This window comes from Oryx dammah, unplaced genomic scaffold (genome assembly GCF_014754425.2).
Source record: "Oryx dammah isolate SB20612 unplaced genomic scaffold, SCBI_Odam_1.1 HiC_scaffold_29, whole genome shotgun sequence".
NCBI classification, from domain to species: Eukaryota; Metazoa; Chordata; class Mammalia; order Artiodactyla; family Bovidae; genus Oryx; species Oryx dammah.
The window spans coordinates 7299424-7312548 of NW_024070213.1; the positions used below are offsets into that span (position 1 = coordinate 7299424).

The 13125-nt window shown below is 55.8% G+C and overlaps 1 protein-coding gene across 2 annotated transcripts; it reads left to right on the forward strand.

Annotated features, from left to right (window-relative positions):
- Nucleotides 1–2532: 2532 nt before the first annotated feature.
- On the forward strand, nucleotides 2533–12910 carry PMM1 (phosphomannomutase 1). 2 transcript variants are annotated; one of them, XR_005719702.1, is made up of 9 exons: nucleotides 2867–3032; nucleotides 5560–5677; nucleotides 7158–7234; nucleotides 7365–7456; nucleotides 7651–7750; nucleotides 9541–9634; nucleotides 11141–11216; nucleotides 11880–11995; nucleotides 12363–12910. XR_005719702.1 is itself a non-coding variant. In XM_040233203.1 (8 exons), exons 1-8 carry the CDS (start codon nucleotides 2946–2948, stop codon nucleotides 12483–12485), a joined length of 789 nt encoding a protein of 262 aa, XP_040089137.1. In that variant the 5' UTR covers nucleotides 2533–2945; the 3' UTR covers nucleotides 12486–12910. The 2 variants fall into 2 exon arrangements, 1 of the variants encoding a protein (XP_040089137.1); XM_040233203.1 differs by lacking the exon at nucleotides 9541–9634 and having other exon boundaries at nucleotides 2533–3032.
- The last annotated feature ends 215 nt before the right edge of the window (nucleotides 12911–13125 follow it).

Consider the following 13125-nt stretch of genomic DNA (forward strand, 5'->3'; position numbering starts at 1 on the left):
CAGGCAACACTCCCTGGCCACAATGGTCTCACAGTCCTAACAGGCCAGGATTACATCCTCATTTATGTAGATGAAGAAACGGAGGCCCAGCAAAGGAAGGTGACCTGTCCAAGACCCCAAATTATCAGACACCTCACTGCAGTTCTTCGGACTCCGCCTCCCGGGACCTCCCCAGGGTACCACAGCTACCAAGACAGGAAAACAAACAGGCCTATCAAGAGCACTTACTCACAGGTGTGTGGATGTGTTTCCGTAAGAAAGAAAAAAGAATGAGTTTTTCTCTTTCCCTTTCCTGAGGACGAAGAAGATAAAGAGAACAGTGAGCAGGCGAGAACGTTCCTAGTGTTTCACTTTGTGCGCTCAGTCACTTCAGTCATGTCCCACTCTTTGTGACCCCAGGGACTATAGCCATGGACTCTATCCATGGGGTTCTCCAGGCAAGAATACTGGAGTGGATTGCCATTTCTTCCTCCAGGGGAGTCTTCCCGACCCAGGGATCGGACCCAAGTCTCCAGTGTCTCCTGCATTGCAAGCAGATTCTTTACTGTTTGAGCCATCAGGGAAGCCCTTTTTTTTTTAACTGCTCCTAACTGTGCATGTCTATAACTAAGCTTGCTTTTTTAAGGGGATGACAGAGGATGAGATGGCTGGATGGCATCACTGACTCGATGGACATGAGTTTGAGTGAACTCCGGGAGGTGGTGATGGACAGGGAGGCCTGGTGTGCTGTGATTCATGGGGTTGGAAAGAGTCGGACACGACTGAGCGACTGAACTGAACTGAACTGAACTGAACTTCTGTAGGAGCTACAGTTCACACCTATTTTTCCTTTGACTCTATGCTAAATACACCCAGTATCTGGTGTTTATCCTTACAACACCTTTCCCTTTGTAGTTACATATCAGAAAGAAGGCCAAAGAGCCAGACTCAATTGTTGGATTACTGACAGCCAGTATATGACAGTCTTTGAAACAATGCGAGAGGAAGAAGTCAAGATCCTAACACCTTTGTTCCTCATCACCAGCTCCTTTATCTTATACAAGCCCCTAGACTCCTGAATGCATTAGCCCACTGTATTCCTCTCTCCACTGGCTGAGAATTAAAGCCACCTTTCTACTTCCTCCAAACTCTGTCTCTGTATTTTTTTTATTAGGCTTCAGCAGGCAGAGAAAGCCAAGATTTTGGCCAGCAATGGATACATGTGTCTCAGTATGACCAAAACAACCAGAGACAATCACAGCTATCAGGGTAAAGACGGTGGGTGTAGCAAAAATGCCTGCCTACGCAGGCAACCAACCCATCGGGATACAGAGGGGAGTGGAGGTGGGGCTTTGGTTCTGGCTTCTAAGGAGGAAACAAAGAATCTTAGAGAGGAGAAAGCTGGGGCCAACGCATTTCCAAGAGCAGAAAGAACTTTGAAACTTGCCATAAAACCAATATCCAGAGAGGGGCTACTCTGCAGGCTCTTTCATCTTTATTACTTCTTTTCATGAGCAAAGCAACCCTACAAAACAGGTGGTGTTCTTCTCATTTTACAGATGGAAAAGTTAAAGTGAAGTCACTCAGTCCTATCTGACTCTTTGCAACCCCATGGACTGTAGCCCACCAGGCTCCTCCCTCCATGGGATTCTCCAAGCAAGAGTACTGGAGTGGGTTGCCATTTCCTTCTCCATTACAGATGGAAACACATCTGTAAGAGCCTCGGAGGGGTCAAGTAACTTGTCCAAAGTCACATAGATGGTGAACCTGGGAAGAAGTCACCGTGATGGTTAAACAGTTGTGAATAGAGAGGGGTCCAAGAAATTTCTTTTTTTCATATATACTTTTTTTTTTTTTTTTTGGCAGTGCAGCGCACGGCTGGCAGGGAATCCTAGTTCTCCGACCAGGGATGGAACCTGTGCTCCCTGCAGTGAAGGCCTGAAGTCTTAAGGTTTCTTAAAGAAAGTAAACCATTAGCTACACCTTATGGGGGTGGACAGGATTCCCTGGTGGCTCAGACGGTAAAAGCATCTGTTTACAATGCAGAAGACCCAGGTTCGATCCCTGGGTCGGGAAGATCCCCTGGAGAAGTAAATGGCAACCCACTCCAGTATTCTTGTCTAGAAAATTCCATGGATGGAGGAACCTCGTAGGCCACAGTCCATCGGGTCGCAAAGAGTCGGACACGACTGAGCGATTTCATTTCACTTCACTTCATGGGGTGGGCAGAGTGACAGCTGGAGAAGGGTCAGGGAAGGCCTTTCGGCAAAGCACAGAGCCTTGAGCAAAGGCCATCAGATTTCTTAAAGCTGGAGATCTGTAGGTCAAAGGCATTAGGAGGGAGCGGGTGAGCCCTAGAGGCACTGATTGCCCGGGGGTGAGTGGCAGACTGGGCAGAGAGGGGCAGGGGAGGGGTAGTGCTAGAGGGAGGGGGCGGGGCGCTGAGCCCCCCCCCCCCCCCCGGACACTGCACCGCCGGGCTCGAGGCCCCGCCCCCGCCCCGCCCCCACTTTCCATCGGAACCACCCCGCCAAGGGCCAACGCTGGCCCCGCCCCTTCCTTCCGGGTTCCATCCTTCACTTCCGGGCCGAGGCCCAGGCCCGCCTCCGGTTCGGTTTGGTAAAATCCGAGGGAAACCTGGCGTGCTGCATTTCTTGGGGTCCGCAAAGAGTCGGACACGACAGAGCGACTAAACTAACTGAACTGACGGAACCTGCGAGGCTTTGCCCCTCCCGATGCCACGGCCCTTCTCCGTGCGGTGCCATCAGAATTCTCGTCCCACGTCAGCGCAGGCCCGGTGTCGCCGCATCCGGGCCACGCCCCTTCCCAATTTGGCGCTCTCCGATCTGCCTGCTGGCACCGCCCCCTTAGGCCCCGGCCCTTAGGCCCCGCCCCGTCCGTCCTCTATCCCCAGAGGCTCCGGCGGCCCCAGCCATAGTCTCTGCTGGGCGCCGGGAGCTGCAACCATGGCCGTCACCGCTGAGGGCGCCCGTAGGAAGGAGCGCGTCCTCTGCCTGTTTGACGTGGACGGGACCCTCACGCCGGCTCGCCAGGTAGGACCCCGCTCGTTCAGAAGCTCCCGTTGGGGGTGTCACGCGGACACCCAGAAGCCTAATGAGTGACTTGCAGCGGCGTGATCCCAGATCCCCCGGGACTGTGCGTGGGCTGCCGCAACACCCGGCCTCTGACACCCCAGGGCTGCACGCTGGGAATGAGCCCTCCCGATTCCCCACGTCACAGCCCCCCCAAGCATCGGCGCCCACTTTCTCTGCCTGGGTGCGAGGGGAATGGGTCGGATTCTTGAGGGAAGAAGCTGCGAGCAGGGGCCTAATTCCCTCCCCCGCCAGGCCTGCCTTGGGACGCCACCCCCCGCCCCCGCCCCCGTCTCCCCAGCCTTGGTTCCCACCCCCAGTTCAGCTCTAGGTCACACCAGTAGCCCGGAGCTGTCGTCTGAACCTTGGGTTTCCATACAGGGCAACACACCCAAGCGTTGAGTCCCGATCGGTGGGGCGCGAGAGCCATCGGTGGGGGTCTCGGAGCCATCCCTTTGCAAAATCGGGCTGGCCTGCATTTAGTTTCTCGAGCCCCTTCCCTACTTTCTCTCCCACCTCCATTCTCCTCTTCCAGGGAGAGAGGGCTTCTGTACCATTCAGGCTGAGTTTGGGGGCTTCTTCCTCCTGGACGTAAGGGGTGGGGGGCTGGGCTGGTCTCCGTAGGGATGTTGTGGTACAGGGTGGGTGGGAGTGCGGTTTTCTTTCTAAAAGCATCTCACTGGGTTGATGCTCCAACCTCTGCTCCACACCTAGTTTTTCTCCCATTGGATCTAACTCAGGATGAGCCTCCCACGCCCACCTACCCCCCCCCCCGGCTCCCCGCAGCTGGGGGCGTGGATAAGCAGGCCTCTTTTCTTGCCCTCCGGTCTGGGTCCACCGGGACCTACTGAGGGATCTCCTAGAGCGGGAGCCACTAGATCTGGGTGGCAAGGCAGGGGCTTCTAGGAACCCTGGTCTTGGCATCGCGGCCCCTGAATGAGAGCCCTGGGGGCACAGGAAGCAATCTGGCCACCTTGCCTTCCCACTGCTCCCAGGGCCTAAACAAGACTAGAGTGTCAGTGCTGTCTGTCCATCCACCTAAGATCTGTCCACAGTACATCTTAAGTTAATTTTTAATTGTACGCATATTCACAAACACATTCTCTTGTAAAGAATGAAAGCGTAACAGAGAAGGGTAAAGTCCCTTCTGACTAGTCAGGATTGCAGCCCAGCCCCATCCCAAAGTTGTGAGTTTGTGTGTGTGTGTGTGTGTATGTGTTTAGCAACTGGTATCATACTGTGTGTGCCCTTCTGCAACTTGCTTTAAAAAAAATAGTCGATATCATAATTTTTTTAAATAATTAATTTGGCTGCACCATGTCTTAGTTGCGGCACATGGAATCTTCGATCTTCACTGCAGCATACAGGATCTGGTTCCCTGAATCAAACCCGGGCCCCCTGCGTTGGGAGCTCGGTGTCTTACCCCCTGGACCACCAGGGAAGTTCCTGCAACTTGCTTTTAACCATTAACAGCGTGTTTTGGTGCTCTCTCATGTTGGGAACACAGTCCTGCCTTATTCTGTGCAAGCACAGTATAGAATTTCAGAGCAGCTGTGTGCCATTCTCTAATTGATTAGCTTATTTGCAGTTTTTCACTGTTATAAACCATCCCAGTGAACATATACCCCCCGGGGAATTCTGGGTGACGAGTCCTGGCATGTAAAGTTTTGCTAGATCTTGCCAGATTACCCTCCAAGTGGCTATACCAATTTACACTCTGACCAGCAACATCTGAGTGTGTTTCTCCTATGTCCACCCTAGACAGTGTCAGCTTTGAGTAACGAGGACTGAAACTCATTAGTTTACATTTCCTTGGGGGGACATCTTTTCAAGTGATTAGTCACTAGTTGTTTTTGTTTTGTTTTGTTTACTTGTTTAGTTTTACTGTGCTGGGTCTTTGTTGCTGTAAGTGAGGGCTTTCTCTAGTTGCAGAGAGCAGAGGCTACTCTTCCTCACAGGTGCTTGGGCTTCTCATTGCAGGGCCTTCTCTTGTGGAACACAGGCTCTCGGGCTTCAGTAGTTGCACGTCTGTGGCCCTAGAGCACAGACTCAGTAGCTGTGGCTCACGGGCTTAGTTGCTCCATGGCATGTAGGATATTCCCGGATCAGGGAATGAACCTCTGTCTCCTGCATTGGCAGGCAGATCCTCTGCCACTGAGCCACCAGGGAAGCCAGTTGCTAGTTGTTTTTCCAAGCACTGTCTCATTTAATCCTTAACAGTGACCCTCTCCAGGTTCTACTGTGATCCCCATTTTATAGATGGGACAACTGAGGCAAAGGCAAAGCCATTTTCTCAGGTCATCCTGCTATTAAGGAACTTGAGCCAGAGTTTGAATCCAAGCGCTTCTAATTTGGAGATCTGGGTTCTAAACCCTGACTGGCCCCAGATCTGGGTGGAACATGGGCTCCCAGGACTCTGAGCCCTGAGTGAGGGCTGGGTGGAGGCCCAGACATGCCGACGGAGCCTGTGCTTCCCTGCCCCCTGCAGAAAATCGACCCAGAGGTGGCTGCCTTCCTGCAGAAGTTGCGAAGTAGGGTGCAGATCGGTGTGGTGGGCGGCTCTGACTACTCAAAAATTGCCGAGCAGCTGGGAGAGGGGGATGAAGGTAAGAAGAGAGGCCAGAACCAATTCTACAGTTGGGTGGTGAGGGTGGAGGGTGTGGGGAGTTTGGGAGACCCCTGGAGCAATGTGCCTTCAAAGACCCAGTCCTGCTTCTGTGGGGCAAAGGAAGCAGAGTGAATAGGCAGGTGTTTGCTCCAGGGATTTAACAAACATTTGGTCAACACCTGCTCTGTGCCAGGCCTCCCTGGTGGTGGCTCAGACGATAAAGAATCTGCCCGCAATGTGGGAGACCTGGGTTCAATCCCGGGGTCAGGAAGATCCGCTGGGGAAGGGAATGGTATTCTTGCCTGGAGAGTTCCATGGACATAGGATCCTGGCAGGCTACAGTCCATGGGGTCACAAAGTCGAACACAACTGAGTGACGAACACCTCAGCACTTACTGTATGCCAGGCCCTGTGCTGACTTTGGAGAAACAGCAGGGAACCAAGCAGACAGAATCCAGCCCTTACATGGTCTCCTTTCTCAGTTCTCCCTGCTGAGTCTTGATTTCCTCATCTTTAAAGTGGGCTACCACAGGTTGAAAATGACCTTGTATTAACTTCCTTTCATTTAATCCTCACAACTATCATGTTTTAGGGTGGGTATGATAATCTCATCTAACAGAGGAGGATTCTAAAGTCATCCTGGCAGTTCTGTGGACCTAGAGACTTTTCCCCAAGGGTGAAAGTGTTAGTTGTTCAGTCCTGTCATACTCTTTATGACCCCATGGACTGTAGCCCGTCTGGCTCCTCAATCCATGGAATTCTCCAGGCAAGCATACTGGAGTAGATTGCCATTTCCTTCTTCAGGTCGTCTTCCCGACCCAGGCATCGAACCTGGGTCTGCCGCATTGCAGGTGAATTCTTTACCATCTGAGCCATTAAGAAAGCCCGCTTTCCCCAACCCCTTGTCTATTTTATCAGCAAGTCCAAAAATGTCTCCCCGCATCCAGATCTCCTGTATCTGTGTCTCCATCACCCCACCATCGTCCGGGTGCTCTCCCCCTACCTGACCCCGCAGCAGCCTCCTGGCTGTGCTCCAGCCACTTCTTGGTGGCAGTCAGAGTCAAAAACATCCCCCGTGCAGCCAGCCTCGACGACGGCACAGTGATGGAAGTTGTAAAACAGAAGGGAAGTTCCTGTGCCCAGGGCCTGTGGGAGTGCAGGGCAGAAATGATGTCCTCTGCCGGGAAGTCCTAGGGGCTTCCAGAGGAGGGAGCTGGAGCTTGGAGGAAAAGTGACGGGGGAGGGCATCCCAGGCAGAGGGAGCTGCAGGACGGAGGGCCCGGGGCTGTGAAGGGCTTGTGCGGATGTTTGGAAAAAAACCGAGTTGCGAAGGCGAGGAGGCTGGAAAAGCAGGTTGGGGATGGAACGAGGGTGCTTTGAATGCCAGACCAAGGAGTGTGGGTTTCACTTCTTTCCTTGGCTCTGGGTATCTGGTCTCACACTCTGTCTTTCCCCCTGGCCTCTACGTGGACCTGAAGTTATCGAGAAGTTTGATTATGTGTTTGCTGAGAACGGGACGGTGCAGTATAAGCATGGACGGCTGCTCTCCAAGCAAGTCAGTGCCCTGCCTCTCCCCCTGGGTCTTGGGACACTTTTCCACAGTGGAACAGTCCCTGGGTGCCTTCTGTCCTGGGGGGGAGGGGCGCCGCGCCCACCACCCTCAGAGCCCTGTGTCCCTTGCCCAGACCATCCAGAACCACCTGGGGGAAGAGCTCCTGCAGGACTTGATCAACTTCTGCCTCCGCTACATGGCCCTGCTCAGACTGCCCAAGAAGCGGTGAGATCCCGCCCCTCCTGGGCACCCTCCCCGGAATGGGAGTGGTGGGCATGGGCTCTCGCAGACGGGCTCTGACTTGTCCAGGGGTGGATGCGTGTCCCCGGTGAAGTCCCAGTGGGACTGGATTTGAATTCAGGGTCCTTCTTCTCTCTGGCTCCGCCTCCCCGCCCCTCCACCCACCTCCTCGCGCCCAGTGGGACCTTCATCGAGTTCCGGAACGGCATGCTGAACATCTCGCCCATCGGCCGGAGCTGCACCCTGGAGGAGCGAATTGAGTTCTCCGAACTAGACAAGGTGCCACCACCCACTGTCAGCCTTAGTCTCTAGGACCTCAGTCACTTGACCTCTCTGAACCTTTATTTTCTCGTCTGTGAAAAGGATCGGTGGTGGCAGGCTGTTCTGGTTCGACCGGTACCCTTTCAGACACCCGCTCTGTGGCGTGGTTGTCAGCACTTCTGTGTCTTCCCAGCACTGCTGGCTCGGTGACGGCCCTTGGCGACCAGGACCACCAGCCGCCTGCTCACCTGAGCCAACACCTGGGGCATCTCTTCCACCTTCCCACCCCATAGAGCCCAACAGTAATTCCTGGGGTTTCAGCTGCCCGAGTTGGTCTCAAAAAAAAAATCCCTTCACCCCTGTGTGTGCCTCTGCGCCCTGCCCACCTGTTCTCCAGCAGCGCCGCTGAGAACCTTTTGAAGCACATCTGGCTGCCCTGCCTGACAGTCCTTCCATGGGCCCCCGGCCAACCTCCCGTGGTCTCTGGAGCCCTGAGGGGTCTGCCTGGCTCAGACACCCTCTCCCTGTGCGTCTGTCTTTGGAACACACCAAGGTCCCTGTCACCTTTGGGTGCACTGCCCCCACTGACCTTGACTTGGATGTTGCTCATCACTCCCTGCCCTCCGTCCCCCAGGCCTTTTCATATCAGCCAGTCTCTGACCTTCCCGCTGGCTGCCCTTTTTAAACTCTATTGGCCGCCTCAGGTCTTCCTCGCAACATGTGGGATCTAGTTCCCTGAACAGGCACCCCCATCCCCTGCATTGCCAGGCGCATTCTCAGCCACTGGAGCGCCAGGGAGGTGCCCTGGCCTGCCCTTCTGCTCCCCCCTTTGCTGTCTCTGCCGTAGCCATGCCCTCCCTGCTCATTCTAGAGACAGCAGACTATCTCCTGCTTCAGGGCTGTGTCTTCTCACCTCCGCTCATGTGTCACCTCTGTGTCACCTTCCCAGTATCACCTTCCCTAAGCATGACACATAACCCAGCGCCTCCTTGTACTTCTTCCTCTTCGAAGTTTTCTTTCTTCCCAGGCAGCCTTTACCACCCACTAATCCAGTGCATCACCTGTTTTTACACCTTGATTGTCTGTCTCCTTCACTAAAGCTGTAAGCTCCTTAAGGGCTTGGATTTCTGTGGCTGTTGCCTGCTAGATCCATGGGCCCAGCATAAGCCTGACAGAAGTGCTCAAGACACACTTTTTGAATGAAATAGATGATGTTATCCCCATTTTATGAATGAGGAAATTGAGGCTCAGAGAAAAGTGACTTGCCCAAGGTTATGTAGGGAATGAGTTGCAGCCCAAAGATTTGAACTTGGCCTTCTGCTTGCTTCCTTCTGATGTTTCCCAGAGGCTGTGTGGGACTTGGTGACAACTCCCAGCTAATCCAGCTCATCCCCATTCCTGCCTGGGGCCCCAAGGCCCACAGGCAATGCCCGCGGGCATGGAGACTTCCTTGTTGGAGTGGGTGATTGACCACTGGCCAAGAACCTCCTCCCACACACATATGGAGAAGTGGCCCTTTCTCGGACCACCCAGGTTTCCCATCCCAGCTCCACCTCCGACTTGCCCAGCAACCTGGAAAAGGGGCTTCTCTGCTGTGTGCCTCTGTTTTCTCACCTGTAAAGTCGGAATGATCACAGTTCCCATCTCATGAGGTGGAACACACTGACTCTTCCCACAGCCCTCAGGGTCTTCTCTTATATTTTGGGTCTTGTTCTACCCTCTTCTGATACTGGAGAGGGACATGAACCTTCTGATCTGTGTGCAGTTCACTAGCACAGATCTAATACTAATGTTTTACCTTCCTTCAGCCGCCTCAGAGGACAGGGTCTGAGGACATTGAGGCCAGAGAGCATGTGAACCAGCCTGAGGACACCGTGCTAGTCTCTGCTAAGGCTGGACTTCGTACGTGGGGCTGTCCGGTGACCAGCCTGGTTCTCTGGAGACAGACAGTGCAGCTGCTCTGGACCATTTATTCTGAGCCTGGGGCACCCTTAGCGCTAACACTGGACCCACAGAGTGGCCTCTGATAGATGCTGGCCTCCCTGGGAAGCCAAGCCTTTCTGGGAAGGTTATATCCCTCATCTCTGTTCCCATGAGAGTATGTCAGGGTTCATTCAATACACCTCTTATCTTTAAACCCAGGAAATCGACTCAGAGTCATAGCCAGGAGGCACAGCGGCTGGGCTTGGGACCTAGGCAGCCTGCCTTTATCTCTCATGTGCTCCCTGGACCACATTTCCAGGCTCCAGACTGCTGGCCACCACCTGTCTCTCCTCCGTTTCTAGTCCTGCCCATCACTGACTGACTACAGTGCAGAACTGGGCACCTTAACCCCCGTGCTCTGAAATCCTCAGCAGCTCTTGGTCTCCTGGGATGTGTCCAAGCTCCCCAGCCTGGCTTCCAGGCCCTCTGTGTGTTGATCATCCTGCTGATCTTTCGAGGTGGCCAGATGGGGCTGCCCACCTTGGTGCCTCGGCCACAGCGAGCCTGCCGTCTGCTCCCGCGACCACAGCCCCCGTCAGCTCAGCAGCTCCCCTCCAGGCCCAGTGCGGCTGTTCCCCTCTGTGGCCCCAGCAAGGCCAGGCTGGGGAATCCCTGGGCTGGTGAGTGAGTGTCCCCTTCTTGGTGTCCATAGATATGCTGTAGGCTTCCAAGGTCCCACCCAGAGGGGCAGGAGCCGGGAACACGTGGAAGGTGCTCAACGAAGGCACGTTGCTACGTGGTGGGTGCTGTGATCGTCCCCGCCTCCTGCTGACTTCTTTGCCTGGCGCCACTTCCCATATAGCTAAGTTGGGAAAGATTCTGCCTGCAATGTGGGAGACCTGGGTTCGATCCCCGGGTCAGGAAGATCCCCTGGAGAAGGGAATGGCAACCCACTCCAGTATTCTTGCCTGGAGGATCCCATGGACAGAGGAACCTGGTGGGCTCCAGCCCATGAGGTTGTAAAGAGTCGGACATGACTTAGCAGCTAAACCACCAGTGCCTTTTACTCACAGGTCTCTGCATGCTCTTGGCTCTTCACCCTCTGAGCCGTGGCTGAGCTGGGCAGAGCTGACAGGGCTGAGCCCCGCCCTGAGGTGGACACTGTGACTCAGGACTCAGACCGGCCCGTCCCTGCAGCCTTCCTCCTCGAGTCTCTGCTCCAAGGCCTCCTTCAGGACGCCTTGCCCGAATTCCGCTAGCACGCCTGGTACTGAGTTTACTTTCAGGACTCCTGGCCCTGCCTCTCAGGCTGGGTGACCCTGAACAAGGCATCCGCCTTCTCTGAGCCTCAGTTTCCTCATCTGAAAAGTGGGGGTCATGACCTCTACCTGGCAGGCTCAGTGAACTCACAGGCACTGTCTGCCCAGCCCAGGGCTCAGCACACGTGGCCCCCTAAACCTCAGTCTGCTCCCTCCTCTTCTGCAGAAGGAGAAGATCCGGGAGAAGTTCGTGGAAGCCCTGAAAACCGAGTTTGCCGGCAAAGGACTGAGATTCTCCCGTGGTACGTCCACCCCCTGGAGGGCCTGAGAGGTCTGCCACGCAGGGCCTCACTGCCAAGGCCAGGCTGCACCCCGAGCATCTTCAGAAACCCCAGTCCCCCAGGTGCATCAGGGGCAGGCTGAGCCAACACAGGCAGGGACCCTAGCCCCCAAAGCTTCCCCTAAACCCAGGCAACCCTCACCGCCATTTCCCCCTACAGTGGCCGGAGGGAGCCTTGTGGACAAACAGCCCCTGTCACACCCCTGCTTAGAGCCTTCCGAGGCTCCCTCTGACTTTAATGAAATCCAGGCCCTGCACACCCCTTCTCTGCCCTGAGGATCATATGGCTCCCGGCCAGCTGCTACTCTGGCTGAGGTCTCAGCTCAGTGTCACCTTCTTGGAGAGCTGTCCCCCGAACACACCAGCTGGGGAGCTTCCCTACCCCTCCACCCCTGACCCCTGCCATTGACTTACATGAGCTGAGAGGTGGTCTGGTCACTTCCCACCCCTCCTCCCACCTGGATCGTAATGCCGAGAGGATCCTGGGCCTGCCCGTGCCCTGCGCCTGGTGCTCAGTAGTCACTTAGGCATGGTTGAAATGAATGAACGAACGAAGGGCCTTGCCCAAGGCCCTGTGAGCCGCCCCTCTGCTCACCTCGTCTGCCCAACTCCCCACACCCTGCAGGAGGCATGATCAGCTTTGACGTCTTCCCCGAGGGCTGGGACAAGCGCTACTGCCTGGACAGCCTGGACCAGGACTGCTTCGACACCATCCATTTCTTTGGGAACGAGACCAGCCCTGTAAGTGTGCCTCAGGCGCAGGTCCCCCTAGCCCCCCGGATCAGGGCCAGGACACGGGATAATGGGACACACCTCCTGGGAAACTCCCAGAAAGCAGTCAGTGTTCACCAGCTCCATTATACAGATTAGAAGGCTGGGACCCAGAGCTGGTTGGACACTTGCCCCGTGTCACAGAGCAAGTCAGGGCCCATGTGGTGAAGAAGGTGGGCCTCCTGGCGGTTCTGAGGTGGGCCGGAGGAGCAGCCGTGTAGGAGCCAGTGTGGGGAGGGGACCCCAGGCCAGGGTGGGTGTTGGTCCCCGAGCCTGGGATCCTCCTCCACGCACCACGCATGTACACATGCCTTCACTGCCCTTCCTCCGTGTGCAGGGCGGGAACGACTTTGAGATCTACACCGACCCCCGGACGGTCGGCCACAGCGTGGTGTCGCCGCAGGACACTGTGCAGCGATGCCGCGAGCTCTTCTTCCCAGAGACTGCCCACGAGGCGTGACCGGGGCCCACACCTGCCCCTCGGGACTTCAGGGAGCTGTGCCCACACCAAGAGAGCCCCTGGCCCTGGCGCTGGGGGTGCCAGGCCCTCCTCTGGCCCAGAACCCTTGCCTCGTGTTACCTACTGAAGGCCCAGCTCTATGGGCCCAGGGTCTGTGTGGACGGCCACCCGCAGCCAGTCAGCTCCGGGTGGGCCTGGCTTCTGTCCTCCAGCCCGACCCGATGGCCCTGGCTGCAGCTGCTGCCTGGACTCTTGGCAGAACAGGTCTCTGTCTACGCGGGAAGCATGTGCGAATGTTGGTACGAGATAGAGCCCGCCCTGCCTGCCTGCCTGCCCTCCATGGGGTGCAGAGCAGTGGGGACCATGCACATTCGTGAGAATTTTATCTCATGGATATTAAACCCTGTGGAGCGCGATATGGCTGATACCCGAGTGGCTAGTTGGCCCCAGTCACAGACACTGTTCCGGGCCCCCACTTTGCAGATGAGACCGACGCATGTGGCCGGGACTTGGCCCAGGTCACCCAGCAGATGTGATGCAGTCCAGGAGGGTGGGCCACTGAACCCCAAACAAGAGCTGTTTGGGGTGTCCTCCCCCAGCCGCTCCCCCGGGGCCCGATAGACAGGCAGCTCTGGGCCAG

What these genes read in the sequence shown, in the direction of transcription:
- PMM1 (XM_040233203.1), top strand. Translation starts at nt 2,946, where the DNA reads ATGGCCGTCACCGCTGAGGGCGCCCGTAGGAAGGAGCGCGTCCTCTGC. An exon ending in GCTGGGAGAGGGGGATGAAG is followed by an intron (nt 5,678 to 7,157) that starts GTAAGAAGAGAG and finishes GTGGACCTGAAG; the next exon opens with TTATCGAGAAGTTTGATTAT. An exon ending in CTCAGACTGCCCAAGAAGCG is followed by an intron (nt 7,457 to 7,650) that starts GTGAGATCCCGC and finishes CCTCGCGCCCAG; the next exon opens with TGGGACCTTCATCGAGTTCC.